Raw genomic sequence first — 25,988 nt, forward strand, 5'->3', positions numbered from 1 at the left:
CACCACAGAGACACACAGCTGCTGAGATGGCGCTTGGTGAGTCCCTCATTACTTCAGGATGCTTATAAGTATACAGTAATACAGCCAAGGCTTAAAAGCATATTTTAAAGCTCTATTTTAAATAGGCTACTGTCAGTATATGTTTATACTTTAATAAAAACAGGTCTGGGTTTTGTCTGCAAATGCTAAAAAAGTTTCTTTATTTAACACAATTTAGACATTTAGCAAATCTTTCAAAAATATTCGATTATATTGAAATATTCAGAGAATGTTTAAGACGGATCCCACAATAAGCAAATGTTTGATTAGTTTGATGTAAACACAACAAAGTTTCAAAATATTTAATCTTATATCAGAGTAGAAATAACCAAATATTTGATACGTTCACATAATTGGCTAATTGTCAGAAAAAACAATCAAATATAGTGCCTACAAAATGGTTCAGAATAGTTTGCTTAAAGAATGTAAAGAGCTTTTGTCTCGTATGTATCATGTGCTTTTGCGCAATGCTTCCAAGACATTACTAAGCTTGAGCTTCACGTTGAGAGGAACAACACGGAGCACCGCACCAACGAAATCAGCGTGAACCGCTTGATGCTGCGACGCGGCCAGCGCTTTCAGCTGACGTTGTACACCACACGGAAGGTCCTACCGGAAACCGACACGGTGTTCCTTACCGTGGAAACCGGTATGTTTATGTGTTAAGATTCAAAGCAATTATGACCCGTATGAAATATCAGTGTATGGCCTGTCTACATATAGGCCCTATGAGTGTAAATCATTGGCCACTGAAAACTCTCAACCTCTGTTGTCTGAATAAAAAACATCTACACTGCCTGGCATGTTCAAGGACCTCTCTAACCTTTAAGGTTTTCTCCAACCTGCTATGTATGTTATGATAAGTTAATGTATGTAAAAAAGAGTGATTTAATCTTGCCTTTTAGGACCCAGCCCCTCAGAGTCAAAGGGTACGCGCAGCATGTTTGGTTTTCCGTGGCATCTAGGTGGGAAGGGGAGATGGAAAGTAGAGCTGGTGGAGAGTTGCTCCTCTTCTTTCACCATGGGAATCACCAGCCCAGCGGACGCCTGTGTGGGCTCCTACAAGCTGTCCTTCAGGCTGGGGTCGGAGAATGCTGTCCCACAACTACTCACAAACCTGGTGCTCTTGTTCAACCCCTGGTGTGCAGGTATACACTTCCCAAAACACATTGGGTAGAAAAGTAAAGAACACTAAGTATGTGCATTGTACATATAATGTAAACAAATGTATGTTTTAGTGAAAACAGGTGATCAAGTTTTTAAAAGTCAATCAGTCAAAAGAGAAATAAGAAATATATGTATATATAATATATATGTGCATAAAGTATATATGTGTGTGTGTGTAAAGAGGACTGGGTGTACCTCCCCGAAGAGGCAGAAAGGCAGGAGTATGTGATGGCTGAGCAAGGCATCATCTATACAGGGACACGGCACTACATTGGCTCCAGGGACTGGAACTATGGACAGGTATACATACACCTCACGTCCTTAGGTTTTATGGCAGGTTTCACCAAGAGAGGCAAGCCACCATTATCCCAGGAACAGTCAGCATTGTTAGCTGGCTGGCCACTATTATCGCAAGAATGGTCAATATGACCGACCTAAACAAAGATAATGGTGGAAGACCTAGGATGGCTAGAAAAGCTGCACAAGAAAGAGGTGGGACAAAAACCCATTGGGCATAGCCAATTCTGATTGGATAGACCAGACCATGACCTACAGGAAAGGACAGGAGGAGCCAGATCTCATTACCTTCACAACCTGTTTGCCTTGGGAAGTTATTTAAGACGTTTTCATCTCCACGACACGGGTTCAGCTCTGTGAAGTGCTTTGAGACAATGCTCATGTTAATGCCACTATATAAATCAATAAATTGAACTGAATTGAAGTACTAATCGCTACGGTGCCCAAGTACTGCTCTAATGTGAAATTGCTGGTTTGAGGGTACTGGGCTGCATCAGTATCCACACTTGCCTCAGTGGTCACTTCTGTCCCATGGGTACAGGGTGTTTGTGGATGCTGTCTTTTTTTGTCTCAGTTTGAGGAGGATATGGTGGACATCTGCATGAAGCTGCTGGACATGAACCCCAAGTGTCTGAGGGACCCTGCTGAGGATTTCTCTGCCCGCTGCAACCCCATCTATGTAGCGAGGGTGGTCAGTGCTATGGTATGAACAGATTTTTTCTCACACACACTCACACACCCCCAACAACAAAGATGACCCCTCTTCATTAACACTGTATTTTAAATTTAAATTTTATGGTGAGGAAATTAAGGTTCTGTTTTTCCAAATTTAGATTCTGCTGAAAATAAATAAGATGGTTGTCCGTGGTACAAAAACACACAAACACAAAACACACGCACACACAAAGTTTTAACATGCACACAAAACAAGGTCAAACCGGTTTGACTGACTTGGTTTTCTTTTCCACAGATAAATTCTAATGGTGACCATGGTGTACTGGCTGGCCTCTGGCAGCCACCGTACTCCGGCGGTGTGGCCCCATCCCATTGGGACGACAGCGTGGAAATCCTGCAGCGTTGGTACAGTTCCAACTTCAGCCCCGTGAAGTACGGCCAGTGCTGGGTGTTTGCGGCAGTCATGTGCACAGGTGTGAACCAGAACAGTCGGCTACTCATGAGGATAAGTTAGGTTATGGGTAGGACATTGAGTGGCTTTATAACACTTTGTCCTAAAGTGTATATACATGGGGCAGCTTTATGAGCAATGTTGCCGTCCCGTGCAATCACATGACCGGTTCCTATAGGGTTATGATTGGATGCCTGCGACAAGTCGCCAACTTGCTCAAAACGCTGCTCCATGCTCCTGACTGAGGACAGTCTGTTTAGACTGCAGGAAGGTGGTGTTTATTTTGTAAAAGTCTGCTGCGGAACCGGAAAAGAAAAGAATGGGCGGATAAACAAACATGGAGAAGGGCATTGCTGCCATAGACATACAGTGCCCTCCACAATTATTGGCACCCTTAGTGAATGTGACCAAAACAGGCTATGAAGAAATATGTCTTTGCTGTTTATCCTCTTGGTCTTTCACTCAAAATATTCACAAAAATCCTACCTTTTCATTGAAGTAAAATTATTGAAAGAAAAAAAAAACATTGACATTAAATAAATATTATTCTCCAAAACAGGTGTGCCACAATTATTGACACCCCTTAATTTAATGTTTTGAGCAGCCTCCCTTTGCCAAGATAAGAGCTCTGAGTCTTCTCCTATAATGCGTGATGAGGTTGGTGAACACATGGCACGGGATCTGAGACCATTCCTACATACAGTATCTCTCCAGATCCTTCAGATTCGTAGGTCAACGCTTGTATACTCGGCTTCAGCTCTTCCGACAGATTTTCTATGGGGTTTAGGTCGGGGGACTGTGATGGCCATGGCAAAACCTTTATTCCGCGGTCGGTGAACAATTTTTGTGTTGATTTTGAGGTGTGCTTCGGATCATTGTCCTGCTGGAAGGTCCAACCACGGCCCATTTTAAGCTTCCTAGAGGGGGCTGTTAGGTTTTCATTTAATATCTGCTGGTATTTGATGGAGACCATGATACCATGTATCCTAACAAGATGTTGAGGGCCTTTGGAAGAAAAACAGCCCCACAACATCAAAGATCCGCCACCATACTTCATAGTGGGTATGAGGTGCTTTTCTGTATGGCTATCTTTCTGTCTACGCCAAACCCACCTTTGATGTTTGTTGCCAAAAAGCTTTATTTTGGTCTCATCTGACCATATAAGTCGGTCCCATTGAAAGTCTGACTTACATTTGGCAAACTGTAGGCGCTTTAGTTTGTTGTTGATTGACAGCAGAGGCTTTTTTCTGGTAACCCTCCAAAACAACTTGTGGTGATGGAGGTGGCGTCTGATGGTAGTTCTGGAGACTTTCTGACCCCAGGACTCAATTTACCTCTGCAATTCTCCAGCTGTGATCCTTGGAGATTCCTTTGCCAGTCGAACCATCCTCCTCACGGTGCGTGGGGTCAATTTACAGATAGGTCCTCTTCCAGGCTGATTCCTTACATCTCCTGTCGCTTTGAACTTCTTAACTATTGCCCTGATTGTGGAAATTTTCAACTGTTAAGATATTTTCTTATATTCTTTTCCGGATTTCTGCAGCTCAACAACTTTTTGTCGCACTTCGACACTGTGTTCTTTTGTCTTTCCCATCTTGATGAACGACTAAGGGTATTTGGCCTGTGTCACTTCATATTTATACCCGAGTGAAACAGGAAGTCATGGTTGACCACTAAAGAGTTCCTAATCAAACAGGTGAACTTAAAAATGTAAAACATGACTGGTAATATACTTCAGTTAGATTTTAATTATAAGATTTTCTAGGGGTGCCAATAATTGTGGCACCCATGTTTTGGAGAAAAATATTTTATTTAATGTAAAAAAAAAATGATTCTTTCAATAATTTTATCTTTGTGAATATTTTGAGTAAAAGACAGAGAGGATAAACAGCAAAGACATATTTGTTCATAGCCTGTTTTGGTCACATTCACTAAGGGTGCCAATAATTGTGGAGGGCACTGTATATATATATGATTATGATTGCTGCGACGTGCCAACTCGCCGCCATCTTGGGAAGGTAAAGGCTGGAGTGTAAACAAACGCAAGTGAACGGTGGAGCTGCAGTGAAGCTGGATAAAAAGCACTATAGCGTTTACATTTCTCAACCGATTTAATTGAGTCGTTTGTATATTCAAGGGTTTATGATCTACGTGGATTACCAAGTATGTTACTTAGAATCTCGATAGTTAGGCTAAAATCGCCAAAGATATATATATATACATACATGTGATAATTGCAAATTACACAAAGTATTTATTTTATTTAACTGCTACTATATAAAAATGCTGACGTTAAGTGTTTGCACAACAAATGTTATGGCACTTTAGTTCATATGGCAGTACATTTAAAATAACAGTGTCAAGTTCTAGGAATTGACAAACTGCCCTGGCAGTGGCAATGAGCTTTAATTTTGTATTTGCTTTGATAACATTGTTTAAGTTGAGATTTAAACTGAATATTTTATTGAACTGCTACTGTATTAAAATGCTGATGTTAAAAGTGTTTGCACAACAAATGTTATGGCACTTTTGTTCATATGGCAGAACATTTAAAATAAAAGTGCGCTATACACTACTTTTGAATTAATTATTGGATTTTGCGTATACAAATGCGATTAATCACGATTAATCAGGGAAATCATGCGTTTAATCGCTATTAAAATTTGTAATCGTTGCCCAGCTCTAGTAATAACACCTTACCTACAAACGCCTAATAAGGGCTCTGATTCTAATAGAAAATAGTCTGTTTGGATTGCAGGAAGAGAGTTGAGAGACAGGACAAAATATGAAATTCCTTGTACTTTTCACTGTCACATGCTAGTAATCACACTAAAACAACCTAGACCATGTATTAAAAGATGTCAGCGTTCCCCACAGGATGAGAATTATTACATCACCTCTACTATAGCCTTTCCATCCATGCTGTTTACTACGGTTCATTTTCTAGTTCCACAAGACATTATGGACAGTTGGTATCTATTGGCTCTTACTTGTTTGTCATTCTCTCTCTCTCTCACACTTTCTATGTCTGTGTCTGCGTCTGCGTCTGCGCCTGTGCCTGCGTCTGCGCCTGTGTCTGTGTGTCTCAGTGTTGAGGTGTCTCGGAATCCCATGTCGCGTGGTCACCAATTTCCAGTCTGCACACGACACTGACAAAAGCCTGACCATTGATGAATACTATTCAGACAATGGACTCCAGCCTAAGGAAAGCCCTGACAGTGTTTGGTGAGTGTCTTTACCTGAAAGCAAGTACAATGTATATGCACATGGCTGTAACAAAACCTCATGGAACAAGACTGACGCTCCAAGTTTTTCATGACACAGAAGAATACTATAGTAGCTAATGAAGTGGAAGACATGGTATAAACATTTTGAGTAGCACCCAGTCACCAGCTGAGAGACATTCGATGAAAGACAGCCATTATCTGTGACGTGGCTAACAAGTTTCTCTCTGTCTCTTTCAGGAACTTCCACGTATGGGTAGAGGGATGGATGAAGCGGCCGGACCTCTGTGGGGATTCAACATACGATGGCTGGCAGGTGCTGGACCCCACCCCACAGGCGAAGAGTGAAGGTCTGGCACACACACGCACACACACACTCAAAGAGAGAGAGACAGAGAGATAGAGGGAGAGGGAGAGAGAGAGAAAGAGAGAAAGAGAAATAAATACAGATAGACACATGCCACAGTCTCAGAAATCCCTCTTGTCTCTTAGGAGTGTTCTGCTGTGGTCCGTGCCCTGTGAAGGCTGTTCTGGAGGGACACACCGACCTGAAGTACGATGTGCCGTTCGTCTTCGCTGAAGTGAACGCCGATCAAGTCACCTGGATGCTCATGAGAGACGGCACAAAGCACAGACTCCACACTGACACCAGTAATGTTGGCCAGAACATCAGCACTAAAGCTGTAGGCGCAGACAGACGGGAGGACATCACAGCCAGCTACAAATACCCAGAGGGTGAGGGGAACATCACACACACACACTGGCTTACACAGACCTCACCAGCACACACACTGGCTTACACAGACCTCACCAGCACACACACTGGCTCACACAGACTACTGGCTTTAGCACACTTCACACATACCATTTCATTCTGTTAACTTAATATAATCTGATTGTAAGTGTCCTGAGAAAAGTGGGGTTTTTTTTCACAAGAAAGAACAATGGCATTCACTCTTCCTACCCAATGACATACACTCTTAACCACCTACAATCTCCTTAAGCGAACAGGATCTCACCAAGGGACCCTTTCTGTGAAGGGCCAGCACTGCCTATGTCTCTAAGGTCAATCCATCAGCCATTGCCATACATGCTGTTAGCAAGCTTGAGTGAGGGGTTGAGGAATAAACGTAGTTTCAGTTGGCAGATATTCTTGCTACACAAACTGATTGTAGTGCCTCTCCTCCTAGGCTCTCAAAGGGAGAGGCGTGTTTATGAGGAGGCTGTCAGGCGAGGCGAGATGACCAAGTGGTGCGGTGTCCTCCCGGCACCGCAGGTACCCCAGAAGCCCCCCAAGGTGACACTGCAGATCACAGAGACGGGCCTGGCCATCAACGGGAAGGACCTGGAGCTGTGCCTGACCCTGTCCAGCAAACACTCGGCTCCGCGAGAGCTCAGCGTGCACCTGATCGCCCAGGCCATGAGGTACACAGGTGTGCCTGACTGCCAGGTGTGGAGCGCCGTGGAGAACGTCAGACTGCAGCCCAGGCAAGGTGGGTCTTTACTTACGAGTTACAAAAGTTATGAAAATTTTACATTTTATACACTGGGGTTAAATAAACACACATATGATTCAAAGCACAAATTATTGAACCATTTTCATCTGAAATTTATCAGCAAGAAGATGTGATCAATGTCACTTTGTGAGGGTGTTTGGCTGGTAGCACAGGTGGTAGATGTTGATTGCAAAGTTATAAATGTTCTACATTCAGCTACAACAAGTAGAGACAATGGTACTGTGTTAATATAATCATCTGCAAGCAGATATACCTCAGCAATGTCACCTACTGTGTGTGTGTGTGTATGTGTGTGTGTGTGTGTGAACAGACCATAAGATTCCCATCTGGATCCCATTCTCCTTATATGGGACCAAGATGCTGGACAACGACAGTCTGAAGGTCTCTGCTGTGGTGAGGGACAAGCAGCACCCAGGAGAGGTGTACTTCACAGACGAGGACATCACCCTGCAGAGCCTCAAGCTCAACATTGAAGTAGGCCCAGACTCATGGCTCATGGAACACACTGTATACGTGAACAAACGGCTCTTTCATTAGTAGTGCTTGTGACAGACTTGGGTTGGTTCTGGGTGGACTTGAACGACTGTTTAATATGCACGCTTTGGCTCAAAAAAGCACATACTGCGCAGAAGTTGGCTCTAATTACAACATATGACAGCTCTCATTTTCACACATTTTGGCTTCATTTCCGTTAAGGGTATGATGCCATTCTGTATTCTCCTCTAGTTCCGCCCCCGCGATTAAAAAATGAAAGACAAAAAACAAACGGTTATAAACATTTATAGATCAAACAATCTTCAATAAATCAAGCTTACATATTTCAGCACAGGTGGGTGTCCAGATTACGACTGGTGTCTTGTTTGGATTTCAACTGAAACACGGTTTTTTCCCGTTGTGTTTACCCACACGCAAAATTAGCTGATACAAGTGTGGTGGATAAAATGTTCCCCAACTCCGCCCTTCCATGATTTACCTTTGCTACGTGTGGTTAAAGCAGATCAGCCAAAATTAGCAAAAACATTACCGATGTGATCAAGTATGATCTGTCAGGACCCGTAACCTCGTGAACATCTCCTAACTCTGTCGTCCCTGTCGTCAGCTGTGAGGGCCGGGAAAACCTCAATTTGAAGAGGGAGTGAGGTCTCGGTCGAAAAACTGTATGACCAACACAAATCCTCGTCGCGAAATCTATTTAATTTAAAATAAATATTGAGATATGTTATTGTTATAGTGCGATTGGTAAAAGTGAGCTACACTTTTTAACTTTAGGGGACACTCGGTGGCAAAAAATGCCAATTCTGGCAGAATTGGTCTTTAAGTAGCTTATTGCACACAGTAAATGACTGTCAACTCATTTTGAATACTGTTTTATTCATCTTAACGCGTACTGTGTGCTGTATACTCATAATTATAATAATCAGCATTGGGGCTGTATAATCTGTCATATGCTGGGCAAGAGTAGGCTACTATTAACCAATCACACTTTGCATTTCCTTGTGAAAATGCATCTCTAGTCTAATACTGTAATTTCCAAACATGTTTTCATGTTTGTGGTTTAGACACAGGAGAGCTGTGAGCAGTACAGTGAGGTGACGGCACTCATCACTTTTCACAACCGTTTGTCCGTCACACTCAAACACTGCTCCATCTCTCTGAAGGGCAGCGGGCTGCTGTTTGGCACAATGGAGACCAAGTAAGCACATACAAAAACACACACACACTCTGCTGGGCTCATCATTACATCAACCTACAAAACAACAGAACTTTCCAGCAACCACTACTTTATGACTCCTTACACATGTGTGCGTGTAGAGTTTCAGACGTCGACCCAGGCTACCATCTGTGTGTAGCAATGCATATCAGACCTTACCGAGCCGGCTTGCGGAAGTTGGTGGCATATTTTGACTGCAGCGCCTTCAGGGACATCAAAGCAAGCTGCACCCTGAACATCAAACCACAGCAGGATGATAGATGGTGCGGAGTCCCCAACGAGCCATTGTGAGTAACACCTACCCAATCATACACTGTGCAACAATAGCTCACCACTGCGCATATATTTGTATCAATGTTGGTATCACACATCATATACCATGTCATATCATATCATACCATACTAAAGCATATTAAAATAGCCTATTGTTGTGATGACTGATCATTCAGCTACAAGCTGCCAACGGAGAGCTACAGCTCTGTCCCGCGCATGATGCCGATGACAAGCGATCCTGACATAACCCTAGGAACACCTTGGAGTTAAAATAAAGAACGACGCACGACCGCACGACACACAGGCTTACACCGTCCTAAACTCTGAAGAGGAAGGACATATTTGAGGTGTAGCTGTGTATACATGAACGGCTATGTATATTTAGATGCTCTTGTATATGTATATTTATGCTCTTTAGCCAGTCCTTAAAGCTTAAAGATTTTTCATCTAAAGTCTTGAGCTTGAGTTTGAGCTTGTGTGTGTGTGTGTAACTTCACAGGTTTTAATATTTGATAGGTTTTCTGTGTAATCACGAAGTTTGGGGATTATTTGGATAACATAGTATATGACATGCTGTCTTTATGTACCAGTAAATTCTGGGATATGGATTTTCTTCATGAGGTGTAAGCTGAGGTGTAACTTCTGTCATTTTCACCGTAATTCATGTATAAGTGTTTGAGTGTAATGGAGCATGTTTTTCTGGTCATTGTTACAAACAGATTATTTCTGTGTCTGTCTGTGTTTCTTCTGTTTCTGTTTCTGCGTATTCTGATTCTTTTGGTAATGTTTATTTGATTTGGGTAATAAACATACACGCAGAGATGGAAGATCTGCCTTAGCTTGAGTTTTTAATTTGAATTCCTACTATACACACACGCACGCACACATGCACGCACGCACACACACACACAGTTCATAACAGCCCATCTGTGCTCAGATATGAATCCTCATGCACGCATGCACACACAATCGCACGCACACTTGCACGCACGCACACACACACACAGCTGAGCCCTCAGCAGCTCTTCTGGCTTTCTGTAGGTTGTGTTCCACTGCTCCCTCCAGAAACTGGACCCAAGTCACATCAGACTCGCTGCACTCACACACACACACACACACACACACACACACACACACACACACACACACACACACTCACACACTCACACACTCACACACTCACACACTCACACACTCACACAGCTCAGTCTGAGCCCTCAGCAGCTCTTCTGGCTTTCTGTAGGTTGTGTTCCACTGCTCCCTCCAGAAACTGGACCCAAGTCACATCAGACTCGCTGCACTCACACACACACACACACACACACACACACACACACACACTCACACAGCTCAGTCTGAGCCCTCAGCAGCTCTTCTGGCTTTCTGTAGGTTGTGTTCCACTGCTCCCTCCAGAAACTGGACCCAAGTCACATCAGACTCGCTGCACTCACACACACACACACACACTCACACAGCTCAGTCTGAGCCCTCAGCAGCTCTTCTGGCTTTCTGTAGGTTGTGTTCCACTGCTCCCTCCAGAAACTGGACCCAAGTCAAATCAGACTCGCTGCAGACATGGGTCGCCCTGAGAGAGAGACGATCATTATCACATTATTACAGCTGCGGTTACTGTAATACTCATTATAATTTTGTAATAATGGCCAATATGATGGTAGTACTTATAGTATGTACTGTAGTCTCTAGTATAATCGTATTTCTGTTGCAGCATCTGTTTTCCGTCTCACAACACACACACACACACACACACACACACACACACACACACACACACACACACACACACACACACACACACACACACACACACACACACACACACACACACACACACACACACACACAAAACAAGAATATGAAAAAACACACCTGATGATCTCCAAGACTTTCTTTAGAACAAAGGCCAGTTTAGAAGCCTGTCAATCACAACAGAGCTGGTATTAATAACATATAATACACAGGCGCATGCCCACACATACACACACACTTTAAAATGATTGCAAATGTATTTCTCTACCACTTTTTCTTTTATGAAAGTACACAGAGAAGATACTGTGACTGAAAGATTACCTGGTGACAGACAGACATGACAAAAGGATACTCACTCACTCACTCACTCACTCACTCACTCACTCACTCACTCACTGGCATCGATCAACACTTACATTGAGTTCCACTGCTGCATGATCCATGGGGGGATATAGACTGAGGGCCAGGTCATCCACACTGCAAGCAAACACACACAACTTGATTGTATGCATTCACAGCAGCATATTACATAACAACTGTCAAACATGCACGCACGGACGCACGCAAACACACACACACGCACACTCAAATAGCAGCTAATACTAAAGATCACACGCTGGTATACACACTCAAGAAATACTAATCAGCGTTTAAACAGCTCTGATGGTGGAAGACAGAACCCATCTGTGTAGGGTACACAATGAAAAACCCTTTTCAGAACCAGCAGAGATCAACATGACAAAACTCCTTGGTTCAGTTGAGGAGCCTGGCATAGTGCTAAACACACCTATACTAACCATGCTAATGTTAAATCAGCTGTGCTTGGAGCAGTGACAGGTCAAAGGGCAGGGACAACGCCCTGTTAGTAAATGTGGGCCTGAAGCGACTCAAAATCAAAACCTCTAGTGACAGCCTATTCGACACTGCAAAACACACACACACACACACACACACACACACACACAAGGTGGTGGATTTAGCACTGGGGAAGCAGCATTCTAGCCTCCAGGACAGGGTGGGGTGGGGGAACCCGAGTCACTAAATGAAGAATGCCTTGGGCCGTGGACCATTGGCCTTAAAGGGAAACGTATGTATTTTTAACCTACACTCTATTTTCCCATCTCTTTGGGTCGAAAACTTATGATCGAAATCGGTCCGGAGTTAGAATGCTATAACCGCCTACTGCAAAGCGGCTATACAATGCAATTCTTTGGGGCAAGCATCCGCATCCTTCAAGTAAGCCACTTTCGCCACAGATCAATGAAATTGTGCATCCATCATCTCCACACCTCTTCTAACCTCACCTTTGCAATCCTTTGGGGCAAATAGGGACGCAACGATACACGCTACAACTTGACGCTTGATTCAAACACGATGACGAGCTTAAGAAGACTGTAAACAAATAAAGGTGAGTCTGCATTGCTTTGCCACTGTTGGCTACTCGAGTGGAAACAGTTCTAACGTGACGTTTCCATTTATGTCACCATGACTCGACCCTATCTCAGATGGAACAAGAAGAGTCCACTCGTTAGCGAGAGCAACAATCTCTCGCCGGTTGCCTTCCAACAACAATTTGTGACAAACAAAAAACAAAACAAAGAAACTAGACGGCCACTTAGAGAGCGCAGACCTCCGCCAAGGCCAAATGTCACATCTCGCAACGTCAGCGTAAGTGAAACTTAATTGGTGGAGCCGCCCCATGAGTCGAATCCACTCCAAAATTAAATGGGTTATTCCTTGGCCCATGCTACACCTTTCATGGAAATCGAGCCAGTAGTTTTTGCGTAATCCTGCTTACAGACAGACAAACAAACAAACTGCACCGGACACCTTTCCCTTACTGTAGAAAATTACTTTCTATAGTCATCTCTCGTTCTTCTGGTCGACCAAGGTTAAAAAAATACAGACTTTTCTCTTTAAGCATCTCAAAGTCAACATGACTAGTGGCAGCCTCACTGTGTGAGTTGTATGGCCTGTGTCTGACTTAAGACAGTTACAGAGGGCCATCTCAGCAGAGGTCAAGTGAAGGTCAGGGCGATAAAAAAGAAGAAGACAACTCTGACTCAAGAGTCACACATGTAGGAATGGCTCCTTCCACCTGAGTCAATGGCTGCTGGGGCCTTTTGCCTGAATAGGTCGACTCACTGTAACTCTGGATGAACCAGGATGTAAGATAACTAATCTGTTGAAAATACCTTGTGATAGTAACAAGTAGATTAAAATGCTGTAAGAATGTAATACCTCGCTGCTAAATGCCAGAAAAAAATGACACGCTTAGCTGGTTTCTTCCCAAAACAGAAAGTCTACATTCAAGTGAAAGTTCAGTCAGTTCTAAGTGAGTTGTTGTTGTTCTTGTTGTTAAGTTATTTATGAATATCATAGTATGAAAATACTTAATAATATAGTATTTCTAATAAACACCTCTCAATGTCTGCATTAAATGAATGTACACAAATGTAAAATAATTTGGAGAGCATTTTTATTTAGATCACTCCAGAAAGAGTTGAAACCTTCCAGCTGCCTTTCAAACTAGTATTGCCTCTGCTCTCTGTAAAACACTAAAGCCTTGTTTCGACATGCAGGGTCAGTCTAGCACACACACACACACACACACACACAAAGTCAACGAACACGACAGCCCACACAATGGCTTAAATAAGTTGGAAAGACACACAAGTGAATCAACTGATCTCTATGTGCAGCAACCGTAAACTCAGTAACACGGTATGGATGTTAGGCGTGTGAACAATGACTGATTGCCAGAGATAGAACTTACATACACACACACGCACGCACGCACGCACACACAATGACTTAAATAAGTTGGAAAAACACACAAGTGAATCAACTGATCTCTATGTGCAGCAACCGTAAACTCAGTAACACGGTATGGATGTTAGGCGTGTGAACAATGACTGATTGCCAGAGATACAACTTACATACACACACACACACACGCCCACAGAGGTAATAACGAAAGCAGTGGGAGTATTTATAGCCAAAGATCTGCAGCCCTCTCCGGTGGTAACCGACACAGGATTATGTCACCTGATGGAAAAATGAACCGCGTAACAATGTCCCCTCCTGCACACATTTCAGCAGTAAAGCTCTATGAAACATCAGAGAGAGAACTTGAAAACAAATTGACTCAGACCCCCTGCCATCTTTCTGAATAGAAAGTTATTTGTCTGGAGGCAATACTGTTACCATGGCCCAAAAAACGTGACACATACTAAACCGTGGGCCCACTGTACCGTTGCATTCTGTCAAGGGACTGACAGTATTTTGGCCAAACATCACTGGAATCCACCTCAAGTAGTTCGGTATTTAGTCAGTAGAAAATCTCAAGCGCAATGTCTCCAGGCACAACACAGTCAACACAACAGAAAACAAATACAAATAACTCACTAATTACGATTAATGATTTAACTTAACTACAACATATAAAAATCAAGGAATATTTTCATTTGTAATTCATTTTAAAAATAACAAATAAAACAATCCAGATGGAGAGGCGTTAAACTCGCTAGCGCCCCCGTTACTGGCCAAGGACAGTCTAAGAATGGCACCTGACTTTCCTACGAGTTCCTACGAGTCTGATCACATCTGAAAAGGTTGACAGTGAGCCCTTTACAGAAGTCCTCACTTGCACATACATGCAAGTGCACACATATATGTACTTTCAGACATAAGCACATTCATACGAGATTCAAATTTGTACTAGCATGAAAAGCATGCATGATAGCAAACATGCACGGGCATAAAAGCATACCCAGACATGCACACATATTTAAACAGACATACATTAAAAACCAACACATATACAGACAGGTATAATGCCACTAAAAGACACACACACACACACACCTGGGGCTGATGTCATGGGTGATGTCTGCCAGGTCGTCCAGTTGGGCGATGTTGTCGGGGGTGTCGGCTTTGCCGTTGTTCCTGACAGCTGAGCTCAATTTCTTCAGGCACGCCAAGGACGCCTTCATCAGGCCCTGGCAGGGGGCCATCAGCTGCCGGTCTGCCTCGCTCCAGTATGTGTCCTGGTTGCCGCGCGCGTCCAGATCCTCGTCGTCGAGGATGTCACCAAAAGGGTCCTGATTTTCAACTTGAGCCTGGAGGTCGGAGGTAAAAGGTAAAAGGTAAAAGGTGAGGTTAGAAGAGATTCTCGAATTGATGGATGCACACTTTTATTGATCTGTGGCGATAACAAGTGATTTACTTTGATGCAGATGCTTGCCCCATGTGATTACATTGTATAGAGTGTGACGATTTTCTCTCAGAAATTAAGAAATTGGTCAGCGATTCCACACTTTTGAATGGTATTGTATGTGTGTACATGCCTGTGCACTGGCAGAGCAAGAAAGGCGCACTGTGTTACCACCTGGTATGAAATGCGCCGTATGAATAAAGTTTGATTTGAAATCCCACTGTATTTGGAGTGGAAGAGGACCCAGAGGCTGACGTGTCATCACAGTGCATGAAGTGCTGGGCACGCAAAACTAAGAGTGATGATCGGCTGCTGGCTCACCTGCTCCATTTCCTCGATAGCGTCTTTCACCACGCCCTGATAAGAGTTCAACACTGCCAACACGGCGAGACGGTTATCTGGAGTGGAACACACACACACAGGCGCGCACACACACACACACACACACACACACACACACACACACACACACACACACACACACACACAGGCACAGCTCCATCATTAAATCTGACAGCTCGGGTCAATAAAATGAACCAGCATAAACAGTGCACTCCTGATTGAGGACAACAGGGGTTAGGATAGGGTGAGGATAACTTTAGTTCATGCTCCGTTCCTGTCCCAACAACTTGGCTGGAGTTGGGCCTATTAGCATTCAGACTGCTATTACAAGCAGAGGCCTTCCTGTCCCAGCTGTATGCATATACACCTTTGCACCCAACATTTCCCCCCTCAAGTAGGCCTATTGTCCACACTCCTTCCTCCCATGGACACGTTTACATCAACTATACTAGCGGAGATATACAGAGATCTAGAGCTACTTTATAATGTTTTTCAAGTGTGTTTTTTCTGTAGCCCTGTAGTAGTTACGGAATTCTGTGCTGTGCTGTGCTGTGCTGTGCTGTGCTTTGAAGAATTCTGAGAACATCATACTGCGGAGACATCGTTGTGCGCTAAAGCTCTGCTAAACGTAGTCATTGTGGGGTTGGGTAGAGGGCGATACCCAATGCCTGGGGCCCAAAACAACAGAGGGATGTGGGTGGTGACCTCAGGTAACGTCAGGACACTTGCTGTAACAAGAAAATCTGAGCTTTTTCAGGCGTGAGGTAGGACGGGAGTGTGTTTCATCACCATGTGATTTAAGAGACGTCAACCCGCCACAGTGGGAAGGGTTGTATGTACATACGGTAATACCTTTCAATCAATCATTTCCAAACAGGATAATCCCTTCAGGTCTGAGTAAACACATATCCTTTTACTTCTACATGAACTGTTCACACACACTCTCCTCTCTCTCTCTCTGCGCCAGCTTTCGCTGGAAGCGTGACTGCTTGACAATGGACAATGGACTTCAACAAATTGACAAGGAGTCATGGTGTTAACGTTCAGTGTGATGCATCTGTGGAAGAATGCAGTTTGGCGGTTTGCAGTGTTATTAGCATCGCGTACGAACAACGTGATTGTTCTTTTTCTTGGTACGGTTGAAAAAACGAGAGAGGTGATTGAACAGGGTGTAGTGATCCGTAACACCCTTACACCTGTACTTCCACTTACTACCCCCTCAAAGAAGGTTATAATTTCGAACGTCCCACCATTTATTAAAGATGTTCTCATTGAAAGAGAGCTGCAGCGGTATGGAAGGCTGGTTTCTTCCATTAGGAAGATTCCACTTGGCTGTAAATCGCCACTTTAAAAACATTTAAACCCCCTCCCCACACACACACAAACCTTCCTCTTGCTTCATCCCTGTAGCTTTCAACACCTACCACTCACTCCAAAGCCTCCCATTCACTACATGTTTATTTTTTGGACCAGGCTCTTGTCTGATTCCAGCGCACACATTCTTATCTGCCCACATGCACTCTCTCTCTCCCCCCCCCCCCTCTCTCTCTCTTTCTCTCACACACACACACACACACACACACTGCATCACATGGATCAACACATCCACTCCATGTAACCCCAAGACAAGATATCCTGTATCCTAAATGATTTGCTTCTGTGACCCAGTGTTGAAACTTAAACAAGCTCAAATAAAGATGCTTTGAATAGCAACACCATACAGACACCAACCTCCAGAACTATTGATGAACTCCACACAATCATCACATCCATCTTCTACTTCGCCTTATGGAGCTGAATAGCGTCCAGCACTTCCATGCAGATTGTAAACATGGGTAATTTGCCTTCCAGTCACATTTCCACTCATATCAAGTAGGGCTGAACGATTAATTGCATTTGCGATTTAATCGCGATATGATAAAACGCGATTTTATAACCGCAACGTTCGCGATTTAAAAACGTGGTCTAAAAAAAAAAAAAAAAAAAAAAAAAAAGTTTTTTTTTCTTTTTTTTTCTTAAGATTTCTTAAGATTTTTTTTTTCTTTTAAAAAGTGCATGCCTTGTGTTTATTCTTACAATGACTTTGTTTAAATAACTTAAGTGCACAGTGGCAAAGCCACCGATTTGTTGTTCTTGATTCTGTAATGAGCAGTTAAATAAAAATGTCAAATGTGGGAAATAATATTTTACACTGGTCATATTTAAATCATTCATTATGATTTGTTGGGAAAAAATGAGGATAAAATTTAAAAAAATCGCATATTAAATCGCAATCGCAATATTAGGGGAAATAATCGCAATTAGATTATTTTCCCAAATCGTTCAGCCCTAATATCAAGCTCATGATTAAAGGTTTGGCAACACTATCGTAACGGGGTTAAATAGCGGCACGTGTGTGTTATCGGCTACGTTCGCATTGTCATGTTAACAGACTAGCTGATTTTTAACAAACTGGTCGATAACTGACGTAGCTATGCTATGTTGTATAATAACGATTCACTCATAAGAATAATGATTTACTAGATAATTTAATGAAGTCTAACATGTTCCCACACAAGTGAACTACCAACCAGCGGTCTGCCTAGAAGTTTTAGTTTGGAATGTTTAATTCTAGTATTGACACCTCTAAGTACAAATTTCCAGCCTTTCAAAATGCCCATTTGTGCATAAAAGCTGGGACAAGGAATCACAATACATGCAATTTATGCAAATTAAAGGGCACCCTATATCACCTCTAGGTTTGCCAGAGCACTCTGCAATGAAATACTGCCCTCTAGGGATATATTAGGGAAAAACAGGAATTAAAATAGCAGCTTTAAAGACTGTGTCCGCCATCCTGGTCAAAGGTTGTTGATATTTGAGCTCAGCAGCCAAATAAATGACACCACCACATTCTATGCGACTGAACAAACTTGTTTGGCTGGAATTGTTCAATCCGAGGCACTATGCTTATTTCCCATTGACAGAGCCAGAACTGCATCAGAACACCACCTTTTTTTTTTTTTTTTTGAGTGTGCATATGCAGAGCGGACAGCTAGAGGACGATTTTACGAAATTGATGGAAAGTGCACAGGATTAAACTCATGGACTCTAGATTAGGTTGCCATAACCATCCCATCTCTATTTCAGCCATGAGCACTAATGACCTTTGACCCCTGTCCTCCTTATAGCGCCATATAGGCGCCTCCTTCTCACCTCTAGGCAGCTGCTCAAACAGGTCACATGATGCCCAGACTCCTCCTGTGGACATCAGCTGCTCCGGAGACAAACTACACAGAAATAAAAAAACACAGATCTGATGATTACACACAAGTGGTCCACATATTTATAAATGTATCTATGTATGCGTAGTCTGGAACTATTTGGAATAAAACTGATAGTAAGCAACAACAACAAACAAACAAACAAAAACATGACTTGATGTTCATAACTTTTTGGGAGTAGCCAATGGGTGTGTGTGGGGGGGCTATCTACAGAGGGACAGAGGGTGTGGTCACCTTACCACAGGAGATTAACAGGGGTGTGTGCATGTGTTAACTAAGTCATTTTGGACCTGGACTGAATGACTGAATGTGTTCCTTTGGTATGAAGTTGGGAGTATGCTATTTCTGTTTATGATAAGAAGTTTGTGAGAAATTGTGCATGTGTGTGTGTGTGTGTGTGTGTGTGTGTGTGTCCTACCTCTGAAGGGGGGAGTTGAGAATGACGTCGAGCAACTGGACCATTCCCTCAAGCACATCTGCAGTGGCATCTCTCACCGCTCTTCTCAGAATTATACCTACACACACACACACACACACACACACACACACAAACACAAACACACACACACACCACCACACAACACAGGAGGGAGAGAAGTCAGCATAACAGAGATACAAGTAGTGTGTAAGGGATCTGAACCAGCCCACAGATGCATACTACTCTTACAGTTCAGAAGTCTGAACACACTAAAACCCACAGCAGTACAGCAGTAACTGGATAGAGCTACTGAGTGGTGTCACCTCTGAGGGATGTTACCATAGCGATGCTCACAGTAGTACAGCAGTAACTGGATAGAGCTACTGAGTGGTGTCACCATAGCTACTGAGTGATGTTACCATAGCGACGCTCACCTTGGGTCTTAGGTATCCAGTAGTAGACTGTAGAGAGCGCCAGCACCGCCTGCTGGGTGGAATCTGCCAGCTTCTCTGCATCCTGATTATCCACATAAATACACATCACACACAAATACAGACACACACATTGTTACAGCTACCACGAATGGCAGAACTAGGAGCAGTGTGTGTGTGTGTGTGTGTGTGTCTGTGGTTGTGCCACTGCAGATGTGCAGTCCCGTGGAGTCCCAAACGGTTGACTGTACGTCAACATCGGCCTTTGGGATGATTTTAAAGAGTAGATGGCCTGTTGAGCCATTTTCAACCCATAAAATGCAGATATTTATACAAATGAACCCCAGCATGCATTTAGTTGACAGCATTTTAGGGTGTATTCACACTTTAACCTAATCGTAAGGACAGCATCGCTGGGATAATATTGCCCACAGTTAATTTGCCAGAGAAAGTGAAAGAGGTAGTAGCAGGTCTACTGACCTGAGAGGAAGGTACAGGTGGTTTAGAGAATGCCAGGCTGAGTTTTGTTGCCTCCTGGGATGTGGCCTTCACTGCCTGAACTGAACAGGAAAGAATACGTTAGCCTTAACACAGCACTTCTAAGGCATCTTTGTGGCAACAGCAAAAAGATTCAATGCAATGATATCAACCAAAACAACAGGTCAGGTAAACGAATTGAAAGCTGAGAGCGCTGGTATGGTGTGATCTAGTACTGTGAAAAATAACTCAACTCAAAGTGTTCCAGAAAGTTGCCGTGTTAAAATCACCATTGCACTCGCTAGATTCTCCATCTGCAAAAACAAATGTGAAATGAGATATTTACCGTTTGAAGAGTGACAGAATTCAATGGCACCATAAACAGTACTTAATGTATGAGTCACATCAATAATCTAGCAGGCAATGTAATAACGTAAGATCTTTCAGTGGCTTTCCGGTAACCTTAACAAGAAGCAAGTAAAGTTTCAATGACTTGTGTTAACTGAGACTAGGCTTCATTTAATTGATGTAGTCGAACTGAGCACATTCCCAGTTCTAGAAATACTATCATGTCAATATAAGTTTTAACGACTGCAATGACAGTGAAGGTCTGAGTTAAATACGCCACACACATGGGTTGCCAGGCTAATACTCTCCATTGATGATGGGACAGACAAGGATAGCTAGCTAACCTTATATGTAGCTAACTAGCTGGACGTTAGCATCATTAGGCCTATTTTATGACTGCCAATATGAGGGGGGGAAACAGAAATCAATTGGCACATTAGCCTTACCTTTTACTCGATCTCGTATGCACTTAACAGAGTTACAAAGGTTTCTTAAAGGAACTAAAATATCCGAACACGAGTTGTCTGCACTCATGTTGACATCAACATGGAGCTTCTTCGTTGTGTTCTCTTCCCAGACAGGACAGCCGTCACCAAGCGTAACATCGCCATCTGCAGGAGACTTTGGATAACACAACGTACACAGGTGGGCCTGTGGTATACTTATGTAGGCCTTCTAGACGATAGATATTGCACAATGACATTGTAGCCTAATATTAAAAAAAACTGCTAATGTGAACAGTGAAGCCTCTTAATTACGTAGCTCATATAAAACCAGCTTCTTTAAGGAATACAGACCAGAGCCTACATTTTGTTTTGTGGTGTTGAATATAGAATTAACTTTCCGAGAAGGCACAGTACATATAATATTAATAAATTAATAAAAACTCAAAAAGTTTTTGTGGAGGAGTCCTAAAGGAGGCCTAAGGAATTCCAATCAAATTAGGTGGTGTTGACGGACAGTTTAGCAACAGAAAAGTTGGGAAGTTTGAACAAATAACAAACTTCGTTATGTAAAATAAACCACCAAACTGTTCAGACATGTTAAATGTTATGCCCAGAGGGTGATCTCTTGGATCTCGACACATGAGAACTGTAATTATCATACATGTTTGACTAAATAAAGATCTTCATCTCTTATTTATACTGCAACATTGTTCTCAGGACCAACAGTCACCTGGGAGGAAAGCAGAAGCATAGAGAATCAGAAGCAGGATGCTTTCACAGAAGGATCTTTTAAAAAGACAAACAGATGTGTCTTGAAAAGTAATCTACTTGAGAAAGAAATTCAGGATGTAATCCCGGAGAAATGCTGTTAATACAACACATTATTTAACTACTTGCCACTAACTCCTCATGTCTTCTCACAAATAGTAATTTAGCTTGACATATATTATCATAGGGGTATATGCATATAGGCATATTTTTATGTTTTAGTTCTTGACAGACTTCTTTTCTATATGCAGGAAAGAAATATTGTTTTTCCAGTTCCATTTTCCAGTTCCATGGATTGCCACTAGAGGGAGATATTACATCATTCTCTGCCGAGAGCTCTTGCCTTCTCAAAATTGACATGTAATTAGATGTTGGTGGCTTTACCTGAAATAAAACAGTTCTCCGTCAGACATCTTGATTGAGTTGCTTGTTTGTTTCCAGTTTGACATGTCTATGTTATGTTAGTCTATACTCACAGGCAGCTAATGAGGACCAATTTTAGAATGCTGAATCCGACAAACCATAATTTTACTGTCAGAAATGACATTATTGCAAGCATTTGAACCCTTATTATGAAACCATCTTAAACAATAATCAGTGTATTTAAGTGTTTTATGTCAGATGAGAGATTGTCTGTCATAACCATCAATGGTACAATGATAACCTCAAATCATGGTTTAACATGTAATGGATCAGATTTGATGATAGGGCCAGAGAAGCATCCATCAAAGTCATCAACTGATGTGCCCAAAAAATCTGCTTTCAGATGCAGAGTCTGCAAGTTTGCACACAAGAGTAGGAATGTTTTGTGCTACAGAACGCTTTTCAGACAGGGACCTTCTTTAGTCCAACCAGGAAACAATTGAATCTTCTGTGCAGAGCCCCTCTGTCTCAGGCGAGTGCATTAGAGATTCTTCCACAGGGAGAGCACAAGACAGCATTCCCCCTTGAAGGTTGCCTTGAAAGGGCCTAAATCACCTGTTTGTATTCTCCCACTGGCTTTGCATGTGTGCGGTTACGCGGTTGTATTAGTATCATTCTGTCATCGTTCCCCGTCCAACAGTTCACCACAACACTCGTATGAACACGATACTATGTGTCATGACACCTGTCAAGACCAACTTGTTCCAGTATCACATCATGCAATATGAAATCCAACAATTTGTTACTGAACACCATATTTATTACACCTGCAATACACTGTGCTCACAAAATTGGGTCTGTTTTAAAGATTTTGTCCAGAGGTTGGGTGGGTGGGAGGAAAAGGCCACAGAGGCTGCAATGTTAGGATCTTACGCCAGTCTTACTGACCGCTTCTGTGAGGTGAAAATTCACTCAAGTTATTTCGGGACTCTGGAGTCCTGAGGTAACTTGGCACGGGCCCACTCTCAGAGAGAGAGAAAGAGAGCCTGGGCTCACTCCCAGACTGCAGCAGACGAGAGAGAAGCCTGACAAGCTTGTTGTTGTTTTGAATAGATATATTTATATGCGACTCCGGAGTCCTGAGGTAACTTGAGTGAATTTGCACCTAACGGCTTCATCACTAGGAAGGAATAAACTCCACCTGAGATCAGTTATAAAGATATGACACCTGGGATCAGTTATATAGAGTATATGACACCTGAGATCAGTTATATGACAGTTCATTTTCCAGCTCATCAACAGAGCATCTCACTTCTCATAAAAAAAAAAAACAGCAAAACCGTCAGAATCCTGTCCTTGTTCCCCTGCCGGCTGCTTGCATGAATATTCCAATTTAACGAGCACGTCTCGACCCCGGGCAGAAAGCCGTGTCTGTTCTCCACACAATGAACCCGAGTCGACAGATCGTGGTGGAACTCCGTGGGTGTCCGGCGAAAGTCCAGACAAATGTGAATCGACTCATAGCTCATTGAAAAAATGACAGCGGCCCCGTTCATGCACAGACACATAATGCCCACATTGTTCGCGGCCCAGAGGTGCAAGTGCTGTGCTGTCCTGTGCTGGCATAACAATGTGGCTTTTTTTTTTGCATCATGTGAAATAGAGCCAGCTGAAGTTTGTGCCTGACTTTAAGGTCCTCCACCTGCACTTCAGAGGAGAGAGAGAGCGGGAGAGAGAGAGAGAGACAGAGAGAGAGGGAGAGGGAGAGGGAGAGGGAGAGAGTGGAAAAGAGGGCCAAACACACTGGTGCTGAATTTCTGATTTAAATTTAACCTCAGTAGTATGTAGTTCATTTTGGTGTTGATTACCAAGTTTTAAAAATGACACACAGTGGATTGGGTTGGTCGAGGTGTTTATTTTCAGCGTTATTTAATTCTGCGGAACGGTGACATACACTCCCAACATAGAGATCAAAGGGGTCAATCCGTTTGAACTGTTTGAACAATACACACACACACATATGCACAATGTGAGCAACTTGTGTACAAAATCAGTCAGACCACAGCTGTGTGTGCGTGTGTGTGTGTGTGAGTGTGAGTGTGTGACAGCTGTGCAAGGACCAGGGATACTGGGGAACCATTGCATGGCATCTCTGCGTAGGAGGGCGGCAGTGTGACGGGCTTTTCACCTGCATGACGGTGCCCTCAAAAAATCTGAAAAGTACTGATGAGCCAGCTCTGCTCCCAAAACCCCCGCGCCCCAATCCCTAAAAGATTCCCCCCCGTCCCCCACCACACACACACACACAGACACACAGACACACACACACACACACACACACACACACACACACACACACACACACACACACACACACACACACACACACACACACACACACACACACACACACACACACACACTGCACCCCTCCCTCCTGAACAGCTCTTCAGGAGACCAGGATCCTGCAGCCCACACGCCTGCCACCACCAAAGGGCCTCCTCTTCCCCAACATTGTGCTCCTGTCTCAGCCGGCATGTGGATTCTGCTTAGGCTGTGCATTTTTTCATCTCAAAGACACACACACACAGAGAGACAGAGAGACAGAGACAGAGAGAGAGAGAGAGATGCTCCAGGTCCCGTGGGCTCCTTCTGGTGTTTTTAATGCCCCATGTGTGGGGAGAGCCCACGTATGGCCTCCCACACAAACTTCCGCCCTGAAAAGGAGAAAGGGAATGCCAGGAGCTTTTCGGAAAAAAAAACAAACAACAAAAACCTAAACACTCGCCACTCAGCTCCCCCACAAACACCCCCCCCCCCCCACACACACACACACCACCCCCCACCCCCACCTCTCCTCTTTCTCCAGCAGACCCATGGCACACAATGGGAACCCCCCTCCGTGTGCTAATGTGCCTGACAAATATTCCATTCTCCCGACTACACATGTTGGGCTGCCGGGCTGCAGCTCCTGTCGGCCCGGGCCCAGCGGAGTCAGGTGTTCCGCCTACACGCCCAGGCATCTCCACTATCATCTCAACAGAGAGAGAGAGAGAAAGAGAGAGGGAGGGAGAGAAAGAGAGAGAGAGAGAGAGAAAGGAGGTAGTGGACACATGCAAGCTTTACTTGAGCGGACGGAATGGTGCGTGGGAGCGTCTGATTCAGCATCTCTTCCTGACTTTTGCCACCTCTCCACGGGGCCGTTGAATCAGCCTGACAAAAGCCGTCAGATGAAGAGCTTTCCGAATATGGCTGAGTCATGCGAAGCTTGTCAAGCACAGCTGCTGTTGTCACAGGCCTTATGATTGTATAGATAGGCCTACCTATATATGACATACTACATGCATTCAATTTAGGCATGAAAGACATGAATTTAGTAGGATATACATGTTTCTTTCACCATCTTCTCTTAAAAAGAAGTTTGATATAAACTGTAAATAGTATTCTGCTAAGGAAATGTAGGTGGTTGCCTTTTTCATGTGCTGGAACTGGAAGGAACAATTAATTGGAAGATTTTCAGTTTGTTTGTTTGTTTGTTTGTTTGTTTGTGTATTTCCATAACAAAGAGCAATGAACTCCAAGGGTGACCAAGGGTAATAAAAGACAAGAAAAGGACAATATCCCACACAAAAATATCACAGAAGAGCCTTTTTCAAAAGACTATTTTCGGTTGTAACTGCAACCAACGGCTCTCTTCTTTGACTTTCAAAGGTGAGAGAGCCACAGAAAACCTATATCCATATGACTATTTTTGAATGTTTGTGAATATGTTTTCTGCGTCGCAATATCCCTCCT

The 25,988-nt window shown here is 43.3% G+C and overlaps 2 protein-coding genes and 1 long non-coding RNA gene across 3 annotated transcripts; 2 read left to right on the forward strand and 1 right to left on the reverse strand.

The window, feature by feature from the left end:
* The first annotated feature begins 26 nt into the window (after nt 1-26).
* LOC105910508 (protein-glutamine gamma-glutamyltransferase 2-like) lies at nt 27-9,071 on the forward strand. Its single transcript, XM_031561584.1, has 12 exons — nt 27-36; nt 518-688; nt 1,005-1,187; nt 1,388-1,506; nt 2,078-2,206; nt 2,474-2,651; nt 5,719-5,854; nt 6,094-6,203; nt 6,346-6,588; nt 7,044-7,346; nt 7,681-7,844; nt 8,930-9,071. The coding sequence occupies exons 1-12, from the start codon at nt 27-29 to the stop codon at nt 9,065-9,067; spliced, it is 1,884 nt and encodes a 627-aa protein (XP_031417444.1). The 3' UTR covers nt 9,068-9,071.
* A 1,112-nt stretch (nt 9,072-10,183) lies between these two features.
* ccndbp1 (cyclin D-type binding-protein 1) lies at nt 10,184-21,260 on the reverse strand. Its single transcript, XM_031561022.2, has 12 exons — nt 21,063-21,260; nt 20,523-20,582; nt 20,272-20,351; nt 19,795-19,876; nt 19,361-19,457; nt 18,875-18,948; nt 15,659-15,735; nt 14,989-15,242; nt 11,538-11,598; nt 11,242-11,288; nt 10,903-10,939; nt 10,184-10,776 (listed from the first exon to the last, which is right to left on the reverse strand). The coding sequence occupies exons 1-12, from the start codon at nt 21,148-21,150 to the stop codon at nt 10,705-10,707; spliced, it is 1,029 nt and encodes a 342-aa protein (XP_031416882.1). The 5' UTR covers nt 21,151-21,260; the 3' UTR covers nt 10,184-10,704.
* Nucleotides 20,358-22,529, forward strand: LOC116218654. The gene is made up of 3 exons (XR_004162962.1): nt 20,358-20,457; nt 21,194-21,261; nt 22,082-22,529. It is a non-coding gene; the product is annotated as an uncharacterized LOC116218654 (long non-coding RNA).
* Nucleotides 22,530-25,988: the final 3,459 nt, after the last annotated feature.

The sequence above is a fragment of the Clupea harengus genome, chromosome 23 (genome assembly GCF_900700415.2).
Source record: "Clupea harengus chromosome 23, Ch_v2.0.2, whole genome shotgun sequence".
Classification (NCBI taxonomy): Eukaryota; Metazoa; Chordata; class Actinopteri; order Clupeiformes; family Clupeidae; genus Clupea; species Clupea harengus.

What these genes read in the sequence shown, in the direction of transcription:
- LOC105910508 (XM_031561584.1), top strand. An exon ending in GTTCAACCCCTGGTGTGCAG is followed by an intron (nt 1,188 to 1,387) that starts GTATACACTTCC and finishes GTGTGTGTAAAG; the next exon opens with AGGACTGGGTGTACCTCCCC. An exon ending in CGAGGGTGGTCAGTGCTATG is followed by an intron (nt 2,207 to 2,473) that starts GTATGAACAGAT and finishes TCTTTTCCACAG; the next exon opens with ATAAATTCTAATGGTGACCA.
- ccndbp1 (XM_031561022.2), bottom strand. Translation starts at nt 21,150, where the DNA reads ATGAGTGCAGACAACTCGTGTTCGGATATTTTAGTTCCTTTAAGAAAC. An exon ending in CATACGAGATCGAGTAAAAG is followed by an intron (nt 20,583 to 21,062) that starts GTAAGGCTAATG and finishes TTGTTTTTGCAG; the next exon opens with ATGGAGAATCTAGCGAGTGC. An exon ending in AAAGTCTTGGAGATCATCAG is followed by an intron (nt 10,940 to 11,241) that starts GTGTGTTTTTTC and finishes TCTCTCTCTCAG; the next exon opens with GGCGACCCATGTCTGCAGCG.